The sequence below is a fragment of the Eublepharis macularius genome, chromosome 11, assembly GCF_028583425.1.
Source record: "Eublepharis macularius isolate TG4126 chromosome 11, MPM_Emac_v1.0, whole genome shotgun sequence".
NCBI lineage: Eukaryota > Metazoa > Chordata > Lepidosauria > Squamata > Eublepharidae > Eublepharis > Eublepharis macularius.
In genome coordinates, this window is record NC_072800.1 from 63,667,020 (window position 1) to 63,689,641 (window position 22,622).

At 42.6% G+C, this 22,622-nt stretch overlaps 1 protein-coding gene across 4 annotated transcripts; it reads right to left on the minus strand.

The window, feature by feature from the left end:
• Positions 1–2,955: 2,955 nt before the first annotated feature.
• On the minus strand, positions 2,956–16,563 carry STEAP2 (STEAP2 metalloreductase). Of its 4 annotated transcripts, none has more exons than XM_054991960.1 (5): positions 16,385–16,563; positions 10,119–10,641; positions 8,559–9,086; positions 7,565–7,729; positions 2,956–3,845 (listed from the first exon to the last, which is right to left on the minus strand). In XM_054991960.1, exons 2-5 carry the CDS (start codon positions 10,608–10,610, stop codon positions 3,561–3,563), a joined length of 1,470 nt encoding a protein of 489 aa, XP_054847935.1. In that variant the 5' UTR covers positions 10,611–10,641; positions 16,385–16,563; the 3' UTR covers positions 2,956–3,560. The 4 variants fall into 4 exon arrangements, with proteins under 4 accessions (XP_054847935.1, XP_054847936.1, XP_054847937.1 ...); XM_054991961.1 differs by lacking the exon at positions 16,385–16,563 and adding an exon at positions 15,639–15,704; XM_054991962.1 differs by lacking the exon at positions 16,385–16,563 and adding an exon at positions 15,605–15,689.
• Between the last annotated feature and the right edge of the window lie 6,059 nt (positions 16,564–22,622).

Here is a 22,622-nt window from a genome sequence, read left to right on the forward strand (position 1 = left end):
ATTCAGGTAGATTTAAAATTGCACTATGAATGACCAAATGAATTAATATAAGACTCTATATGTAGCTTAAATATTTCACTGATTTTATCAAAAAATACAATTTTATTAATATAACTATTTTGAAGAATTGTTTAAAATAAAAGAGTATCTCTATGTTTGTATAAAAACTACTTGAAAAATAATTCACAATAACATTTTTCTTAAGACATTTTTGTGGTCCAAATTTAATGTAATGAACCTTTTGAAGAACTTATACCCCAGATGCTAAGCACATCAACTCTGTTCCAGAGCCCTGGCCTTACAGTGTTTTTTTGCATGAAAATAAAATAGCTTTACATATTCAAGCATGCATGGACACTCGCATACACGCTCGCATGCACATAGACACACACACACAAAGAATGTCACGCACAAATAAACTTCCTGGTGCATATGTTGAGAGTTCCCTCTCATAGAACAGAACAGGAAGGCTTTGCTTTGGATCCACAAGCACAACTACTGGCAATGCATGGAGACTGATCCTAAGTAGAGATGGGCACGAAAAGAAAAAAACCCGAACACGATGTTCGTTGTTCGTTACCATCCACGAACAGGGACTCATGAACAACCACAAACATGGCCCTGTTCACAAACATGTTCATGGTTGGCTGTTCGTGGGGGCCAGTAGGCTCTCCTCCAGCCATCATCCAAGTCAAGATCCCTACTGCACCACTCCCAGAAACCTGACCTGAGCAGGCACCAGGAAAGCCATGAATCTGCTGTTTTCGAACAAGCTGTTTGTGAGGCCCCATTCTAAACGAACAGGTGGTCCTTGCAAGCCTCATTCGTTGCTGTTTGTCAAACCAGACAGTCTGGCACCTGCAATCAATTCCCTTGGCAACTTAGGCAGGGATTGTCTGAACTCCTGTTGTTGCCCTGGAAACCCAATCTAAGCCCAGTTTAGCTTGATAAGCGGGTCTTCCTTTCAAGTGTGGAGCTCCAAATTTGTTACAAGGGAGCAAAGAGTGGGGGGAGGGGGCTCCCAGCTCTGGCTTAGTTTGCAGTGGAGAGGGAGAGAGTTGCTATTAGCATTTTGATAGAGACAGTGCATTGGAGCTTGAATTTTCTTTGTGTGTGGTGGGATAGAGATCTACTCCTTCAAGTTCCAGGGCTGCTGCCAGGCTCTGGGGCCAAGCTATTATTTATTATTGGTACCTTTCCTGGTGCCTGCTCAGGTCAGGTTTCTGGGAGTGGTGCAGTATGGATCTTGACTTGGATGATGGCTGGAGGAGAGCCTACTGGAAGTTTTATGTGTTTAGGATTAGAGATGGGCACAAACAGCAATACGAACATGGCTTTTTTTTTGTTCGTATTGCTGTTTGTGCCCATCTCTAATCCTAAACACATAAAACTTCCACTGATTTCAATGGGATTTACTTTTTACTACATGTGAAAAGGATTACAGACTCACTAGTAAGTGTTACTAGACGTAATGGCACAGTCCGCCAAAGTGCTTCATTGCGCTTATGTGACGCTCTTCAGTGCTAGTAGCTCAAATGTTCCACACATATTCAAGAGAGTTTGCAATTACTGTAGATGATATTCTGCTCCTGGCAACAATTGTTAGGCCAAGAACTAGTCAGTGCTGTGGTACATACATGTTCTGTGGTCTGCAGGGTATTCAGTTTTCTGCATGGTATCCAATTTTCAAGTATGTTGGCGATTTGTCAGAGCAATTTGTCAGGGCTTAGCTGTCTGCGCCGGAATGGGGGTGGGGAAGGCACTTTTGTGGATACACCCTAAATCAGGTTGATTTTGTCTATTTTTTTGGATGAAGACATTTATCACTCAAAGGTTCCATTTACCTTGCTTCTCAGATCTGAGCAGTTGGTTAGTATTTTTTCAAATACTAAGCAATAGGGCCTTAATATTTTAAATTATTAAATATTTCTTTATGCATAGAGGCAACAAAGCTGTTAACAAGATCTCTATGCAAAGACACACTTTGATATGTTAACTATTACAGCCAAGGTCATAGATCCAGAGGAGTTAGCCGTGTAGTTGCAAAATAGTAGAGTCCAGTAGCACCTTTAAGACTAACCGACTTTATTGTAGCATAAACTTTCAAGAACCAACTTCCTGATGCATCTGACAAAGACAACTGTGGTTCTTGAAAGCTTATGCTACAATAAAGTTGGTTAGTCTTAAAGGTACTACTGGACTCTTTACTATTTTATAACAGCCAAGTATAGTTGTATACTGCACTTCATAGCCTTACAGAATGTACTGAAGTACCATTCAGACGGCATGTTTAAATGCTTTCTACTATGCAAAACCTCCCATCTTGATATAGAAAATATCAAGAAAATGGGGTTTAGGGCAGCTTTCTCATTTATTTTTAAAGTGCAATGAGCGTTTTCATAAATTACGCAAATGGACCAGAACTCTTCTCCTCTGTTTCTGCAGATAATTTAAACCCTGGGCATGGCCAAATGCTCTAGGCTCTTAAGCTGTGGCTCACAGCTTCCGGCCCTGTGCCAGCAGAACCATCACCAGCATAGGACATCCTTGTGGCTTATCGCCTACTTGAAGTGTGTACTGGGGACCTCCTTTTGTGCACCAAGTACTTATTTACCTAACAGCACTAGTGTGACTCTTACTGATGAATATATATCCTGTAGCTGTTAATACTGCCTGGTATTCTTACAGCTGTTGAGAACATTAACACAAATGATTTTTTTTAATCTGAATCTAGTGAGGCTAAATACTTTTTAAAAGGGTGTATCATAAAGACACTAAATACTGCCTTATATTCCTTAATGTGACATTTCTCATTTTGTCCTTAAATTTATTTGACAACTCACTCTGACTTTAAATGGTTTTGCATGAACAATTTACCAAAGAATATAAGAGTAGCAACAATTCTAAGCTTCATTTCAATATTGAGGGACCTAGAACTAAAGCAACAGAGTGGAATTTCAGATGCAAGGGATCATCAATTTATAATGAAGCATTAGAAGTACAAACATATTTCTGTTTCACATTAGCACATTCATCACAGAAGCTCATTGTAAAAACAAAAATGGGCAAAAATGTAAAGCACATTTAAAAGTATTATTAAGCAATTTAGAGAGAAATTACAAGCAGCAAATATAATCCCAAAACATGTCACACAAAACCCAATGGCTTTTCTGTTTCACTAAGCTATTAAAAGATTTGCATTTCTTAAAATTCTGTTCAAATAGCCTCAGTGTAGAGAAAGAGAGGTGGATGTAGTCAGGCATTGTACATGACCACGGGTCCCAAGGAAACCACTTGTGGTGGCACTTGGCAGAATACAAGCACGTGCATTTCTGTCTGCACTGAGATGTGGAGATGTGGGTGGCAATGCATATCAATATGCTAGAATGATACATTTATCTTCACCCCCAGGTGCTCATTCTTGACTAATGGCTTTTACCATAAGCCCTACTATATCACCAAAGACCAAATTTTCAGTTTACAGCAAAGTTTGTATGAACTCATGTATTAAACTTCTTTGAAAGGATAATGTTGACAGGGGTAACAGCGTTACTGTACAATCACATGACTGTAATCCGTTCTGGTGAGGGATGTGGAACAGTTCCACTTCCATCATCCATAAACTGGCTTTTCTCCCATCCTCTTCTTATCCGTTTCAGTTTCCTGCTTATACAAGGCAAGAGCAAAATTATCTTACCCAAAATTACGGTGCATGGTAAGACCAGTGCGAGAACAAAGTTTGGTGGTGTGTAAAATCTGTAGTATTCTTCTTCAAAGGCTCGTTTCCATCCATAAATCAACACATGGAAAGTACTTATGAGCAGAGCAACATATCCCAGTGTAGACTTCGGTGGTGGGCAGAAACAAGGGAAATATATACAAAAACTTTATTATCCGACATAGTTAAAAAGATGTTTAACATCTCTCTGTAATTTAACAACTTTATAACTCAATTTTGCAAAACATTTTAAATAGTTCATCTACCTAGTAGAATTTTGTAGTCATTGTACAGAATGAAACAAAAGACCCAACTGTGTAGATTCATTTCTGGGGGAAAATGAGCCCAAATTCAAAGCTACCCAGAAACCACACCTTCTGACTAAGATTTGGGTAGCACCTTAAAGACCAACAAGATTTTCAGGGTATGAGCCTTCAAGAGTCAGAGCTCCCTTTGTCATTTACTGACTCTTGAAAGCTCATACTCTAGAAATCTAGTTGGTCTTTAAAGTACTACTGGACCTGAATCTTACTCTTCTACTACAGACCAACATGGCCACTCACCTGAAATTACCTTCTGACTAAGAATTTCTTCTTCTCTACTTTCACAGAATATAAATTGAAAACTTAATTTCAGCATTCTGAACATGCTGATCCAATAAAAAGGTAGCACCTCACTTGCTCTGTGGTTTCCATTTTCCCTCTTGTGAGGGTCTAAACTGGATACTAAGACTGGTTTTGAATTCTCCACAGACTGCAACTAGAGAAGACAAACATGTGAAAATGGTCATATGGAATGTTCCTATGGCATTGGGGCATGGGACATTTTGTAGGGTTGGAAGAAAGCAGTTGTAGTGTTTACCTGATTCCAGTACAGTATGTAGAACAACAAGGATATTGACAGAGGTCTTTCGTACAGTATCTCAACTTCCAGGCATATTTGGGGATTTATGAAGCTTAATTGCCTCTGCGGAGTTGCATGCATCTGTTATATCAATGAACTGCAGCGAAACTGTGGGTTGTGTCATAATTATGTATCAGCCTTTTGTCTCCTATACTGCAAAATATCTTTTTACAGGCATTGACACCTGTATTAGGGAATTACTAGGGACGTAACAAAGAGACTTACAAAACTATGAACAGCATGGAGAAAATGAACAGGCAGAACTTTTCTTGCTGTCCTCTAAGACGAGAACTTGAGGCACCTGATGAAGTTGATGGACAATATCCTGAAGATGGATAACAGGAAGTACTTCTTCACTAAGTGAGCAACTGAATTGCACAATTCATTGCCAGTGGTTGGCCATGCGCACCGATAGCTTTAAAGGGGATTAGACAGGTTCATGGAAGATAATTCATTCAATGGCAGCCAGCCATGATGACTACAGAACTTCTGCATTCAGAGGCAGTAAACCTCTGTACACCAGTGCCAGGAGGCAACATAATATGAAGGCCTTAACCTCTGTGCCCTGTTTGTCAGCCTTCTGGGACAACTGGTTGGCCACTATGTGAAATAGGATGCTGGACTAGAAGGACTACTGCTCAGAGAATTAGTAGGCACATTGATGAACAAAAGCTATTGAGGAAGACTCAGCATGGGTTCTGTAAGGGAAGAACTTGTCTCACGCACCTGTTAAGAGTTCTTTGAGGGAGTGAACAAATATGTGGACAACGGGGAACCAACAGATGTTGTCTACCTGGACTTCCAGAAAGCTTTTGATAAAGTTCCTCATCAAAGGCTGCTAAGTAAGCTCAATAGTCATGGGGTATAAGGACAAGTCCTCTGGTGGATCAAACACTGGCTAATGAATAGGAAACAAAGAGTGAGTATAAATGGGCAATATTCACAGTGGAGGGTGGTAAGCAGTGAGGTACCACAGGGCTCAGTATTGGGTCCGGTGCTTTTAAACTTGTTCATTAATGATTTGGAGTTGGGAGTAAGCTGTGAAGTGGCTAAATTTGTGGATGACACTAAATTGTTCAGGGTGGTGAGAACCAGGGAGGATTGTGAGGTACTCCAAAGGGATCTGTGAAGGCTGGGAGACTGGGCATCAACGTGGCAAATGAGTTTCAACATGGCCAAGTGCAAAGTAATGCACATTGGGGCCAAAAACCCCAAATATAAATACACAACGATGGGGTCCAAACTGGTGGAGACTGATCAAGAGAGAATCTTGGAGTCGTGGTAGATAACTCATTGAAAATGTCGATACAGTATACGACGGCAACAAAAAAGGCCAACGCTATGCTGAGGATTATTAGAAAGGTAATTGAAAACAAATCAGCTAGTATCATAATGTCCCTGTATAAATCAATGGCACGGCCTCATCTGGAATACTGTGTACAATTCTGGTCACCACACCTCAAAAGGTATTATAGCACTGGAAAAAGTGCAGAAAAGGGCAACTAGAATGATTAAAGGGATGGAACACTTCCCCTATGAAGAAAGGTTAAAGCGCTTGGGGCTGTTTAGCTTGGAGAAACAATGACTGAGGGGTGACATGATAGAAGTTTACAAGATTATGCATGGGATAGAGAAGGTAGAGAAAGAAGTATTTTTCCCCTTTCTCACAATACAGTAATTCGTGGGCACTCAATGAAATTACAGAGCAGTCGGGTTAGAATGGATAAAAGGAAGTACTTCACCCAAAGAGTGATTAACACATGGAATTCACTGCCACAGGAGGTGGTGGCAGCTTCAAGCACAGACAGCTTCAAGAGAGGATTGGATAAACATATGGAGCAGAGGTCCATAAGTGGCTATTAGCCACAAGGTATACATGGAACTCTCTGTCTAGGGCAGTGATGCTCTGTATTCTTGGTGTTTTTGCGGGGGGGGGGGGCAATCAGTGGGAGGGCTTCTAGTGTCCCTTCTCCACTGGCAGACCTCCTGATGACACCTGGTTTTTTGGCCACTCTGTGACACAAAGTGTTGGACTGGATGGGCCATTGGCCTGATCCAACATGGCTTCTCTTATGTTCTTATGATCCCACAAGGCACCTTGGATGCTCTAGGATTTTTTTAGAACTAGTGTTCTATTCAAGTTATTCTACTGGTGAGCAGGCTAACAACAAAACAGTAAAGAGTAAAGGAAAAGTGAGTTGCAGAGTAATCAGGAAATAAATATTCCAGGATCCCAGTCATACAGACTTAGGTTATGGAAATAATTAGTATTTCAGGAAGTAACAGAGAACTGTTGCAAGGGTGAGTAGGCGACTGTGTAAAAACCAAATGCACAACAGACCAGAATGATGCATTCCTGCCTCTATCAGAAAACTGTATGTGAAAATGTTTTCGTGGGATGTAATCTGTTCTACTTTGAACCAAGTGATCATAGTTATGGCGTTTACAAGTTTCTTTTCTCAAGGTTGCTTTTGACATGACTAATGTCCTTCATGCCTTGACCTGGATAGTCCAGGTAAGCCTGATCTCATCAGATCTCAGAAGCTAAGCTGGGTCAGCCTTGGTTAATAATTGGATTGGGAGCCCTCCAACGAAGGCCAGGGTTGCAGAGGCAGGCAAAACCACCTCTGTTAGTCTCTTGCCATGAAAACCCCATGAAAACCCCACCAGGCATTGCCATAAGTCAACTGACCTAAGAGCATTCTCCACCACCACAGTGTCCTTCACAGATAACAGTACCAAAAGGAACTAAGTATGTGAAAACTGTGTACATATTTACTATGCATGTTAAATATTATTTTATGCTTTTATATGAATGTTGAAAGCCGCCTTGTGCATGGTGTCACAGGAAAGTACAAATATCCTAAATAAATACATATTGTTAGCACCAACCTATTGAAAACATGTTGTGATACATTAATTTACATTCTCCAAAATGCATACCTGTATAAAACTGAATTCCCTCCAATTTAAAGATTGGTTTACTGAAGGAATAGAAGTTACAGCCAGCAGAGAAAGGAGACCAAGGCTCATTATTCCAAAGGAGACATACATTTCAATGCGCCATACTTCTTCCTCATTCCACGAATTTTCAACATTTGCATGGACCTGATGGTGAAAGAAGTTCCTTAAATTCCGAGATCACTAAGCACACTTATTCAAAATTAATAATTAATTTGGAAGGCTGGAAAAACATGCCTGACAAAATCTAAACCATGTGGGAGGTGCCTGAACAGGACTTCCAGCAATGGAGAGAGGGTCTCTTCAGCGCTATGAATAACTTTTGTCCCAATCCAAGAGTTATGCAAAATTAACAGTTACAAATTTGTCCTCTGTAAATAATTTATATAGCTCTCAGAATTCAATGTTCCTACGCAACTCTATATATCATGCAATACTTTAACAATTATTTTATTACTATTATTAAATAATAATTAATTTATAATACTAAATAATTGTAATTCCTTATGGGTTTCATCAGTAAAACCTTATCACAGGCTCTGCTTTTCATCCCCCTACCTTCAGAGGTGGAATGGGCAGCCACTAAAATGCAGGATCTGCTGTACTGTGAGGGCTCCTTTTTGGAATATCCGCCCCCCCCCTCACCCTTTGCCTGGTGCCCAAACTGTTAACCTTTTGGGACTTGGCTCAGATTCTTATGCACTATGATTTTATCAATACCTTAAAGACAGTTTCCTTTTCATTTATACTGTTTTAATGCTTTTCTAATTTTGTATATTTTATGCTGTGTGTTTTAAGAAATGTTATGCTGGCAAAGCCATTTTTAGTAGCTTTGTTCTATGCCTCTTTTTATTTTGGAGACGGCATTGACCAAATTTCATATGGACTATGGTGCAGAGAGATACAGTACATACATAGGTTTCAGGACACTTGGACAGTCTGAGTAAAATAGCATCTAAAAAATTACTTTCCTTACCTGCTGATATGCCGTATTGAGGAACAAGTAGCGTTCTGATCTCCTCATGGGCAAACACAGGCTGTAAGCCACATGTACTGTTGCAAAGAAAAAGCTAAGCAGCCCAAGCTGTTTTCTGCACTGCAACCAGCTCTCTATCCAGGGTGGAAATCGTTTGTATTTGGTGCCATAATAAAGCTGATAAGCAGCTGCTAGAAGTCCCGATAAATACACTAAAGACAGTAAAGTGATAGCAACAACTGGCAATGTCTTATTCACAATCTCAATAGGAATCTTGTAGAAATCACTCTGCTGGTTTCTCAAATATGGATGTATTACATCTCTGATGAATGAATAGACGAAGAAGAAAGTAGCCAGGCTAACTGCCACTATAACTGGTCCTTTCCACAGTGTGAAGAGTCGCAGAGGTAAATTTTCAATCTCCTTTGCAGATGATAAAGCACCCGAATCAAAGGGGATAAAGCTGAGCTGACGAGCAAGTTCAATAACTTGATGACGAGCCTGAACACTGTTACTACATATGTAGACCTAGAAAATCAAGTTAATTATATGCAACAATATAAAAAACGAAGTATAAAGCCGACAATTTCATGGACTGAGAAATCAACATTATGAGTATTACAGATCAAAAGAATTAAAGGCAAGAGTCTCTTTTAAAATGTGCATTTATGGTTATCAGTAAAAAAGTAGGGTTGCCAGGTCCCCTGGAGCCCAGACTGGGGTATGAGGTGGGTGTGCACATTGGGGGTACTCACCTTGTGCATTCGCACTCCAGAGCACTTCCTTGTCTTGCCGGGAATGACGTCATTTCTGGTGTGACAAGGAAGTGCTCTGGAGCATGCAGGAGCTTGCTTCCCACCCACTGGCCAGGTGAGAGGTAGTGGAGAGAGGTAGTGGGAGTGGGGGATCCCTTGCCCCCACTGGAGGACTGGTGACCCTAGTAAAAAAGATACAAGATCTTGTTCCTGAACCTACAAGCCTCTAATGATATAACTGAAAGATAAAGCTGCTTTAATCATATAGCTGGAGAATAATATCAGAACATCCCTCTTCTTGCCACATCTGACTGGTAAAGAAGATTAATTAATTTGGAAAGCAGGCAACCTGTTCCTATCCAACCCCTTGGCCTATGCGACAACAACCAAAACACCATGCTGGGAAAGGCATTTGAGGCACAACTAGACAGTCTGCCCTATTTACTTCTAAATATAAAGGGAGATTTTCTCATGTGAGTTTGTAGCCATTGCTGCAATGGTAGAATTACTTTGGCAGCCTCGTGTGGTGTAGTTCCTTACAGCCAGCTCAGCTATGTTGGCGGTTGCTCATTGCAGTGACACTGACAGTGATGTCTGTTCCCTGTGCTGTGGGTAGCCTGTAGCCTTGTACTAGTGCTAGGAGGGCCAGCTCTTACCTACACTGTGAAAACCGCTGAACAACATTCAATAATTGATGAGGGCAGACATTACAGGTCAGTTAGGGATGCAGGGATCAGTGAGACAGTGATCATACTCAATTATTATTTACATTCCTATTGTTTAAATGCAGACATGCATAACATACCTGTCTGCTGGCATCTTTTGGTCCTAACTGCAGTGCCCAGGCTGAAATAACATTGAATCCTTTGACGACAATGGAATCTGGGAAAAGGGATGCCAAGTATTCTGCATTGGATTCTGGATACTGGTTGACTCTCATGTTGTTGCTGACATCCACAAGGATTTTACCAACAAGCAGGTGTTTGAGATCCCACAAAGAACTGTAGTGTTCTCTGTGGATGGCGACAAAGATTAAATTTGTTTTTGCTACAGCATCTTCACGATGAGTGACATCGATGACATGTGGGAAGAACTCAGCAGCAAACTTGGGGTTTCTGCTTCCCACAACCACACGGTACCCACACCTGATAAGTCTGATTGTCAAAGATTTAGCAAAGTCCCCACTTCCAATTATACCAATTGTGACCTTATTGTTGTCCTTGATACCATTTATACCATTTGGCAAAAAAGTTTCATTTAAGTTTTTAGGACTCCCCATCATAGAGATTGATTCCATCTCCCAATAGACAGAGACTACAGGATAGTATCTAAAAGCAAACAAAGAAAAAACACAAACAGTTCATATTTACCCATTAACACATTCTGCATTTATATGTACATATATACATACACACTTCTATAAAAAATATGCAATTTTGTTCTAATACAAGCTGAAATATAAAATATTTTAAAATAATTACATTTTACATAGAGAAACAACACTGGATGGCAAAGGAATTCAGGCACAAACAATTGAGAGAATGTTTTCCAATGATGCTTGGTAGAAACATTAAAAAACAAAGTGTATGATGCAAAAGATGCCTGCTCTCTGGAATTTTTTTTTTTTTACACCAAACATATATTTTATTGAAAGACCAACTCCATGACAAGGCAGTGAGGAGGGGGGGGGCTTGAACCAGGCCTTGTCCAACGGGGCCTCTGCGCCGCTTGGCTAAAGTTACAGATAAATATCGGTACATACACAGAGAGCTGTGAGCGGGAGTCAGTCAGCGGGTTGCGACAAGAACATGCTCTCTGGAATTCTTGAACATGTGCACAAATGTAATTGGAAGTCTAAGATCTGTGTGATGACGTGTTTTTCCCCCAGCTCTCATACACAATCACAAATCTTTGAAAATCGGGGTAGAATTTGGTCACTATCTCTCAGCTTCATTTCCTCCTTTGCAAAACAACCACTGCCACCCACTTATACAAATATGGCAGAGGTCAAAGACCTAACGGCTGAAAACAGTTACAACTTAGTAGGACTTGTCAGTAAGGTTTATAGCTTGGCACCTCAGTTCTATTCACTTTCACACAGACTCCCATGTAAATGCACTGTCAAACACAAGGCTGGAACTGAACATTTGTGCAATTCCGAGGGACAAATAGACACAAAATTCCCTAACACTGAAGAGAATATTGCTAATGTTGACAAAGATCAACATGTCTAACGAGCCCCGCATGATATGCTAGAGCCTCAGGATCCTATATATGCTTAAAGGTATTATTTGGATTTCTAACCTTATTTGTATTTGCTGTTAATCTATGCCCAATGTGCAGCTTTCGCCATAACTGCAGGGTCAGCCCATTTACAAGTGATAGAGGCTCCTAAGCTAATGCTGAGAAGCTTCTTAACCATCAAAATGTACAAGATTTTAATATAATTTTGTAACTGAGATTACAGTCTATTAGTTTTGGTGCTTTGGAAACCAGGAGAACACTATTCATTTCAAAATGTAAATTACACCCTCAACAAAACAACTGTTTTGGCAAAAATAAACCGCTGAAATGAGTTTACTGTCTAGAATCGTGACTCATCCAAGAAAATGATGAGAAAATGTGAAATATAACATCCTATTCTTGGTATTTAAAATACACTGTGAAACATCCCAGCCATGTGGTCAGAGCTCTTTTACAAAAAGCAGCGAGAGTGCCTAAGGAACAGACCATCCAGTTCACTACTTTTTGAACATGCATGTAAACATATTAGGTAAAAGTAAATACTTTTGATTTCCATTACATTGGATCCTAAACAGCTGCTCAGAAATAAGACAAATATTTTCAGAAGTCTGTGGTTAAATGAAGATATCCAGTTTCATGTCATAAGTCTGAAGTAAGTCCCTCAGTATTTCCTTTTTAAAACTAAAGTAGTACTCTTAACCCTTGTGACAAACTTCAAGTCGACAATGCTGCCATATCACAGTAGTCAGTTCTTTACTGGGCACGTCCCATTCCGATTTCAATAAACCATCAACAAAGGAAGATTACTGAATCCTCTATGTTTGGATCAACTGAAAAGCTAAAGCAAAGCATGGTATGGTATCTTCTGCCACAGTAATGCTCTTGCCCGTACTTCTGAACTGTCCTCCCTCCACCTTTTTATCTGTTTACTCTAAGGAATAGCAGAGCAAAATAGCAGCAGTGCAAGGGAAGGAAGAACCAGTTGTTCTTTCTCATATTTGTTAGAAGAAGTGGTACAAGATCCAGGAATCCTTCATGTCATTGATAAACTCTTTAGCTTTTCACTTCTAACCGCCCCCCCCCAGCTACTTATGAGTAGCAAGGCCCTTTTCTTGACTTCTGCTTAGCTTCAGGCTAGATTTCTCCAGATTCCATCCCACCCACCCCCCAACCCCATATTATTTCTGGGTTTAAACAGATCACTTTCAAATAGGGAAACAGACATGTCAGCTTGAAGTATATAGGAAGAATTAATATGAGATGGTAGTCACCAGGGATCTTGACTGGAACTTGGCTTCAATGCCCAAGTTCAAAGCTTCAGTATTTAACAAGAACAATAATAATAATAAAAGAGAGTGCTACTAAATATGTGCATAGTGTATATATGATAAGTCAAATAATCACATTCTGCTGTTTAATATCTCATTTGGGGTTTGATTCACAAAACAGCCAGCCTGAAATTGTTTCAGGGTGGTGAGTCAGCTGGCTGCTCTATGTAATGAGCTATTCTTGTGGGAATTTTTTTTAAAAATCACATGGATTGTGGATCCATGCAAGTTTGTCTCCAAAAATGACACCATCTGCAACTTGTAGCAATGTGGAAAGAGGTACAAGCCAGTATGGTGTAGTCAGTGCTTGAAATAGCAGTGAGGAGATGAAGATTTGAATCTCTAGTCAGGATGTCTTTGGGCCAGTTATGGTCTCTCTGCCTAACCTACTCCACAGGATTGCTGTGAGGCTAAAATGGAGAACGAAAAACATCATGTGCGCTGCTGTGAAATCCTTGGAAGAAAGTTAGAATAAAAATACGGCAGACAGACACCAGACATTGCCATCTTAAGCAAAGGTACACTTTTCTACAACCACTAACTTCAATGGGCATTGAAGGGTGTAACTCTGTTTTAGAACGGTAGAATTGCTAAGCTAAAAATGGACTGCTCCACAGACTGCTCAGAAGGAGCAGTATGAACTGCCCACGGCAAAAATGATTTATCCTGGTACTATAAAGCAGATATAATAATAACGGTTCACTTGTATACCACTGTTCTGGACAGATTACTGCCCACTCAGAACAGTGAACAAAGTCTGTTATTATCCTGAGGCCGGTTGGTAAGTTTATGGCAGTAGTGAGATTCAAACCAGCAAAGTGCTGCATAGTAGCCCAACTACTTAACCACTATGCTACATTATCTCTCACTCCAGCATAGGGAAAAAAGACCTAGATTCTCAAACTGGGGTTGGGACCCCAGAGAGAGATTGGCTGCTTCCACACACGTTGGATAATCCACTTTCAATACGCTTTAGTGAACACTTGTAACTGCATTTCCATGTGTGGAACAAAAAATCCACTTCCAAAGGATTGCTAAAGTGCATTGAAAGTACATTATTCAACATGTGTGGAAATGGCCAATATAAGACTTTCTGTAGAGACATTTTGATTGCTAGGACTTAGGATACTGGTGGAACCCCTCTCAACATGAGATCTTACACTGAAACTCTGTAAGAATCAGCTGGAGGAAGTTGTTGTTCAGCTTCTGTCCTTCACGGTAATGCCTAGAACAGCCTGACATACCCCATGGCAAAGAAAGAGAGTGGAACAAACGGAAAGAATCAGTCTTCAAGCTATCATTTGCCTGGATCCACATTTGGAGCAGCAGGTGCACACTATGGTGTGGGAGAATCTCCGTGCATTCATCAAACAGATAGTGCAGACTTTAGATAGGGAGTTTTTAAGAAGGTACAGTAACTTCAGAAGGGGGCCTGAATTAAAAATAGTTTGGGCCACATTGGAATGAAAGAGATGTTACCTATTTAGTGAAACACTAAATTAATTTAATTGGTGCCAGCGACAAGACTAGTTACAGATATTTAAATGAGAATAAAACATAAACCAAAATGATAATTTGAGGGACCAAAATGTGTCTCTTTCTTCTTAACTTTTAACCCTCCCCCACTTCAGTCAGTGGACAATGCTGCCATGTAAGGTTAAGTTCTATGTCACAAAACAAGTATCGCAACAGATGTGATGCTGGCTTCAGAAACTCTGCTGTCATCTCCTCTGACAATTCCAGATTGAAGCAGAACAGTGGGGGCACAGACTGAAACATACCCTTAAGTAATATTCTTGACTAATATGTTCCTGCTGGTTACAGCAGCCAGCAGTAACATACAAAAAAAACCACACACAGCTGCTCCCCCTCCTTGAACTTTGTCCTGTGTGTTTGTCAGCAGGATGGAACGCAGTCTGCAAAATCCACAGATTAAGGAAGGTGCAGCCCAATCCCATCTATGTTTAGAAGTAAACTCCATGGATTTTAATGCCGCTTACTCCCAGGTAAGCCTACAGGGCCTGACACCTGTGGAGTACTACTTTCTTACATCTGTTACAAAAATGCATAGGATTTCTACCTAAAAGGTATCAGTTTTCTAGTCTTCTGATGCTGGATAAATTTCACCAAATTGAAACCATATAAAAACAACAGTAATCTACAGTAATGAGTTTGTCATGCACAAGCAGCAAAGAAAAGAAATAGGATTCATTCTTGATCCTAGGGTCAGGGTTACTTGCTTCACTAAACAATGCCATCCTAAAGGTTCATCAAAGTAATCAAATGACAGAATGCATTAATAAGTTACCAGCTAGAACTGAGACAGAAGAATTGTAGCTTTTCATTAGGTTTAAATTCTGTGGGTTGGAACCAACACAAGGACCCCCGATTTTTCCACCACTCCTCCTTTCCCCAACAGCCAATTCTGACCTCAGGGGAAATTTTATTCCTAGGCCCACAGGACCTACTTAGAGTAACAGCTGCACAAGTTGAGAAGCTGCACTGAAAAGGGGGAGGGAGATGAAATTGCTCCATTCTTCTTCCATCAGCAGAGCTCTGCTCATGTAAGAGGCAGCCCCACTCCCAGCCAGCCTGTCTACTGCTCCAGGTGGGTCCCTGAGACGTTTCCTAGGATCAGAAAAGGTTGCAGGGGCAATTAGGGACTAAAGCTCGTTTATAACAAGTAACAATTTCTACTAGGGTGTATGCAGGAGCCTACCACAAAAGGGAGTGGTCAGTGGGGAGAAAGATACCTCTTCTATCAGTACTTGCTGAGACCTGCTTTGGGGGGCGGATTCTCCTTCTGGAAGAGATCCTTGCACCATCCAGCTCTGCCTCTTGGGGGCAGTCTTCTTTAGAGCTGGAATCTGACCTGAGACCAAAGGTGCTGCGGACATCTCCCAAGCTAACGAGTTTATCGTGGCCGTGGCTTTTGCCAGCCAACGTCCTACTGATTTTATCTCTTTCACTGGCAGCCTTTCTACCCGCTTGAACGTGCAAATACATTCGGCGACCTCTGCAGCCTGTTATCAGTAGCGCGCCTTGAAAAGCACGCCGCTCGGCTTGCTGGCCCTGCGCAACTTGACTTCTTATACCGTATTAACGCCCCCCCCCCCGGCCGCCGCTCCCGCGTTAATCACGCATTCAGTTCCAGTCTGCAGGCACCTTTGCCCTTGAACGGCCTGGCAGGTGAGAAAGGAGCCCAAACAGCGCCGGCGAGCCTCTGGGCTCTCTCCAAGGGCGGCCAACGAGGCAGGCGCTGCGCCGCTTATACCCCGGGGCCACTTTCTGCCGCCGGGGACGGCTGGAAGCAACGCTGGGGCAATTACAAAGTAGCGCATCGGCTCCGTCACAGGCTCCACGGCCAGGGCTTCCCTGCTCTCCGGCTTGCTCTCACACGGGGGCGCCGTGGAAAAACAAGCGCAGCGGGGCCAGGCGCGGCTCCTCCCTTCCTCCCTCCCTCCAGCCGTCCTCAGCCCCAGCTGCCTCTCCCGCTCACCTCTGCAGCGCCCGTCGCCCTCCTGTCTCGCTTCCCGCGCTCCAGCCCGCAGCTCTTGAGGGTGAAAAGGACGCGCTTCTTTCTCGTTCCTCCCCTCCTCACACCGCGGCGGCGGCGGCCGCTTTTCAGAGCCAGGCAGGCCGGGCAGCGGCTCTGCCTACAGAGGCGGGGGAAACGGCGGCTCCTGCCGCGGCTGAGTGACGGGGACGTCCCCTCCTCGGCGCTGGTGTGCGCGTCGCTGCCTCCGACGCCCTCCCGCCGCTGTAGCCCGAGGAAGGGACCGAGGAATTGATTCGATGGTCACAGCAGGCCTGGAAAGGCTGGGCGCTCGTTTGAAACCGCGTGTTCCGCCTTGCGGCCTGGTGACCACCCCTCCCCACCCCCCCAGGCGCCTCATAGACGTGATTCTCCTCGCAAAGAATGTCATTTTCCTGACTGGGATGATTTGTAGTCTGCCTTTCTCATGAGATCCAAGGCGGATTACACAGTGCAAGTGAAATACAATATAATCAACAGCTTGGACATTCACTGAGCAAAGTACAATAATGAAGTATACGGACATTCAATGAGAGAGACAAAAGCTGAGCACAAAGACGAAATCATTATGAAACAAAGAATAACTAATTTACATGGCATGTTAGCAGCATGGAAACTCCCTAGAAGGCACATACCTGCATCAGCAGACAGTAGGCAACAGAGTAGTGTATAGGCCCTCTCTCTACCAAGACATCTCTTCAGGGCTGGACCTACGGTTGCCAGCGCCCAGGGCAACTGTAGTCAGGCTAGTCGCGTGCGCATAGCGGGAGAGCGCTCCTGGAGCTGCATGATGATGTCACTCCCATGACATCATCATGCTGGGGGCGCCCCCCCCCGCGGCAAGCCAGCTGTCCCGGCACGCCGTGGAGCTGGCGGCGGTGGCAGCGCGTGTGGCTCGGAGGCTGCCTGCGTCGTTCACCTGCCCCGCAGGACAAGGGGTGGCCGGCTTGCCACGTGCCCCTTGTCCTGGGGAAAGGCGAACAGTGCGGGTGGCCTCCCAGCCACCCGCGCTGCCTTTTGCCTTTCCCACAGGACAAGGGGCGGCTGGCTTGCTGCACGCCCCTTGTCCTGGGGAAAGACGAATGGCGCAAGTGGCCTCCCAGCTACTTGCACTGCCGCCACCAGCTCCGCGACGTGCCGGGACAGCCGGCTTGCTGCGGGGGCGGGGGGGGGGGGAAGCGAACAGTGCGGGCAGCTGGGAGGCCGCCCACGCCGTTCACCTTTCCCCAGAACAAGGGGTGCACGGCAAGCCGGCCGCCCCTTGTCCTGCGGGAAAGGCAAAAGGCAGCGCGGATGGCTGGGAGGCCACCTGCACCGTTCGTCTTTCCCCAGGTCCGCTCCCGGGGTTGGCAGCTGCGCCCGGCGCCCCCTCTTTGGCAGCGCCGGGGGCAGACTACCCCCCCTGCTCCCCTGTCAATCCAGCCCTGCATCTCTTTGAGCTATTTCTTATGACAAAGCCCTATAATCTGAGAAGAAAGCCCTCTTGAATAATTCAGTTTTGCATAGTTTGTGGAAAGCCAGGAAAGGTGGGAGCTTTCCTGACCTCCTCAGGCAGACATTCCATAAGGTGGAGGCCACCACAGAGAAAGCATATATACAGTTGATTTTGCCCAACTGCAGGCTGGTATCTGCTGAAGGCCCTGTCCAGATGAACAAAAGCTGCCATAGAGTGCAGGAAGCGAGAAAGGATGTAAAGGCTCAGGTATCTCCACTCCTTCCTGTATCTGAAGAAGGGAGCTTTGACTCTTGAAAGTTTACATTCTAGGGTTGCCAAGTCCTCTTACCTCTTGGGGGGGGGCTTGGCACTCACCTTCTTCAACATCTTCATGTGCATGCAAAGTGCACACGTGCTCCTGGGATGATACAATGATGTCACTTCCGAGAAGTCACTTCATCACACAGGGACTGGGACTGCATGCATGCTTCACAGCGGACTGATTTGAGTCCCCAATGGGCCTAATTCAACCCGTTTGGGGCCCAAATGAGCCCGCTGCAAAGTGCAGGGGCACCCCCTCAGGAGCGCAACCAGGAAGCCTATTCCCCCAGTTCTCCTCACCCCACCCCCCGTTGGCCAGGTGAGTGGTGGCAGAGGGCGAAGGGTGGGAGCAGGCGATCCCCCGCCCCCACTGCAGGACCTGGGATCCCTATTACACCCTGGAAATCTTTTTGATCTTTAAGGTGCTACTGGACCAACATGGCTACCCACCTGGTGCTACTGGACCCACATGGCTACTGGACTTTAAGGTGCTGCTGGACCAACATGGCTACCCACCTGAAAATATAATTCTAACTCAGTCACTATACACATGCTCAAATAGAATAGCAAAAAAGTGTGATTCAACTTTACAACCATCCACAACCCAAACACTCCTGTAAGGTGTGGGGAATGATTCTGACCCTTTTACTATGAGCTGATCTGTTAAGGGCATTTCAAAGCTTCACCAAATGCTTCAGCATCTCATGGCACCTTAGTGAGGACTTAGTTAGCAGAGATGATGGGAGTATTCCTGATGTTAGCCCACCACTCATCCCACCTTCCAGCTGCTGCTAGCTCCAATGGATGGTACTTACTATCTCCCTGCCTGATAATTATTTATTAAAAATATTTATATCCTGTGTTATTTTTGCATAATCAAGGTGGCTAGTGATAAGGGCACTGGGGAAAGTGAGCCCAAGCAATATAACCCAAACAGATCATCTTCCTTAAGGAGAACTATTAAGGCCTGGTGGAACTACACTGAGAAGATGCATTATATTTTTGTAAACTCTGCTTTCAGGGGGAAAAGATTTCAAATACATAAATGGAGTTCTTCTGACCCTTGCAGACTCAGTTAAGAGCCTAGGGCTATACTGGATCCAGCGCAACTGCTAGAAAAGCAAGTTAAGGCAGCTGCAAAAAATGTTTTCTGCAAACTCAGTCTAACCTGGAAGATAGCCATCTACCTCAACATGGCCAATCTGGCCACCTGGATTCATGCCTTGGTAACATCAAGACATGTCTATTGTAATGCGCTATAGAGAGAGAACTGCTGTAGCATAGCAGTTAAATGGTTGGGCTGCAAATCAGCAGTGCTGGTTTGAATCCCACTGCTGTTATAAGCTCAGTAGGTGTCCTTAGGTAAGCCTCTCAGCCCCAGCTCCCTAGTTGTATTGTGGGGATAAGGATAGCAGGACTTTGGACTTTGTTCACTATTCTGAGTAGGCACTAATCCATCTAGAAAAGCAGTATACAAGTAATGGGAGCTAGGAGGAGCATGAATATTACTCCCATTTTACAGTCACTCCATTGGCTATCAGTTACTGGACTAGATTAAAGGTATTGGCTAACAGTTCACATACAAAGCTCTTCACAGCCTTGGTTCATCAAAGCTACAGGACCGGCTCTTTCCCTGTGTTTCACAGGGACAAGTAACACTTTACGCATGAGCACATGAGTTACACATGAGTAACACTTTATGCTCTCTTTCAGCATTTCTTCAACTCTGTATTGGATTTCTGTTGGTCTTAGATCTTATATACCCCTATTACACTGTTCATTGAAATGTCTTTGAAATTGACTGTACTGTGTAACACTTTACACGTGAGCAAAACCAACAAATTCTCTGTGGTGGCCCCCATCTTATGAAACAGCCTACCTGAAGAGGTCAGCCTCCACTCTCTTGGCTTTCCACAAACAATGCAAAATTGAACTATTCAAAAGGGCCTTTTACTCAGATAAGAGGGCATTTCTGTAAGGAAGTGGTCTCAGAGAGATGCATCAGTAAAGATATAGGGTCTATAGGGTTTACTACTATGTGCTTTTGCTGTATGTATTGTCCTACTGGCTGGCTTCTGTGTTGTTTAATATGTCAGCCTTAGAATTGCTTATGCTCTCTTTCCGCGTTTCTTCAACTCTGTATTGGATTTCTGTTGGTCTTAGATCTTATTACACTGTTCATTGAAATGTCTTTGAAATTGACTGTACTGTGTAATCTACCTTGCGTCTCATTGAGAAAGGGGTACTGTAAATGACAAATAAAATGAAAACAAATGAATAATAAATACTAAGAAAATGAATCCCATATGAAAGAGAATTCCCCAATTGAAACAACACATGGGAATTGACACATCTTTTATGTAAATATACAATTTCCCATTAATCTAATGGTTATTCTATATTAGTACTCAGTAGACTGAATCTGGCTTCATAGCCATTTGCTATATATTCATATTTCAAATTGAACATTTGGATGTCTCGAGTCTGACCCAAACTGTAGCACAAACTTGACAGAAGCAAACACACAGCTGCACCTGTCTTCTCCAGCATTTTTGAAAAAAGGAGACAATGGAAAGGATCAAACAGCATTTTCTCCTTGGCGTTCCTCCACTAAAATAGCCTTACAGATGGTTCCTTTTCTTTTCTTAAAAAAAAGAATAAATGTTGGTACATGTCACTGTATATAATGTGTAGTTTTAATCTCAGAAAAGGTTTGCAAATTCTATAATTGAGCACACAAGATCCTATTATCAAAAAAAATATATGCTTCACTGAAAGGACAGCTTGGTAAAGGAATTTTTTCCAGCTGTTCTTGCAGGAAAAAACCCTACAAAATAAAATCCCCTGAACTCAGGTGAAACACTGATCAAAGGTGTATTTGTGGAAAGAATGAAAAGCTACTATTCTCAGAAAGTTCACCTTCCAGTGGGTTGAAGACTCTTCTAGAACATCTAGTTAATGTGAAAAAATGCTGCTCAGCTGAGAGCATGTTATTTTTGTTTATTTTACATTTATACACCACCTTTCTGCTCTCATAAAGAATACCAATGCAGCTAACAAATTAAACACACAGATAATAAAATAACTTCACAATAACCATAAAACCCAACAAAAATCCAGTGGTTAAACAATTAAAACCAGAGCTAAACTACACATACAAAAACATAAAAACAACAATTAAAATATTGGACAGGAAGGAGGGATCAGTGAGGAAAACTAAACAAAACAAAAAAGGCCATAACTTCATGTTGTTCTGGCTTCTTGAACAACAGCATATTTATTTGCAGATTATTTTCTTTGTGATGATCATTTGCTGCAAGCTCACATATGCTAATTTTAATATGTAACCTGAAAGCTGTCTTGAATATTCCAGACTAGGCTATAACAACAAAATCCCCTATGCAGAAAGGCTACGTCTATGCCCTTAGGGAGATGTAGAGTCTGCAGAGCACATGTTCTTCAGTTGCCCATTTTATGGAGAGGTTCGTTTAAAAATTATTACTCCATTATTAGATAGGATCACCGGTCGTATAACTACAAATAAAGCAAAGCTCTGCTGTCTCTTAGCTGATAAAAACCGCATGATCACATGGCAAGTAGCCAGATTTTGTATATTAATTTTTAAACAGCGTGAAATGTATCTTAAATGTTTTTAAAAACTGGTTTTTCTTTTTTTTGATAAGTGGTTTTGTAACATAATTTCTGTATACTGGTCTTGGTACTGTAATAAAATGATGGATGGAACTAGGCTATAAGCTTTTGGGAAAATGTAAAAAAATGCATTAATTGCTTTTCCTTTGCAGTGAACCACTTTGATTAAAATAGCCAGAGCTAACATGCAACTCCCACTATATGCTTGGTAAGCATATCCTTTAGTAAGGCAGAGGAAGATTTGGGTCCAGTAGCATCTTAAAGACCCAAATTTTGCTCTTCTATTGAAAACCAACATGGCTACCCACTTGAAACTATCTTTAGTAAGGAAAGAATCTTAGGAGGAAGACAGTGACTGTGATTCAGACAGCCTGAAGCCTCGTTCATGCGAATTTTCCACCTTCCCAAATTCACATGCATATTCTGTTGCAGTTATTGTAGTATATAAATTGCTCTGTGTGAATTCTCAGTTTTGGAACAATTAGTGCATCTAGGTTCTCTTGACTGTACTCATGCTTGCATGTGAAAGTTGGTATGTCCCTGCCCCCCCTGTATTGATATGCCTCCTTCCTCTTAGGACTCACGGTTGCTTACAATGTGCTGAAGCAAACAACTATAGAAGATAAAGCAACAAGCTTACACATCAGCCTGAAGACTAAAAAAAAAGACCTAAATAAAAATATAGACCAAACCCTACTTGTAGATTTATGAAAAGAAAAGGAGCTCCATCTTCATTGCTATTCTAAAACTAAACAGTGTTCTTAGCTGGCAAATGAAAATGGTCAAACATTTTCA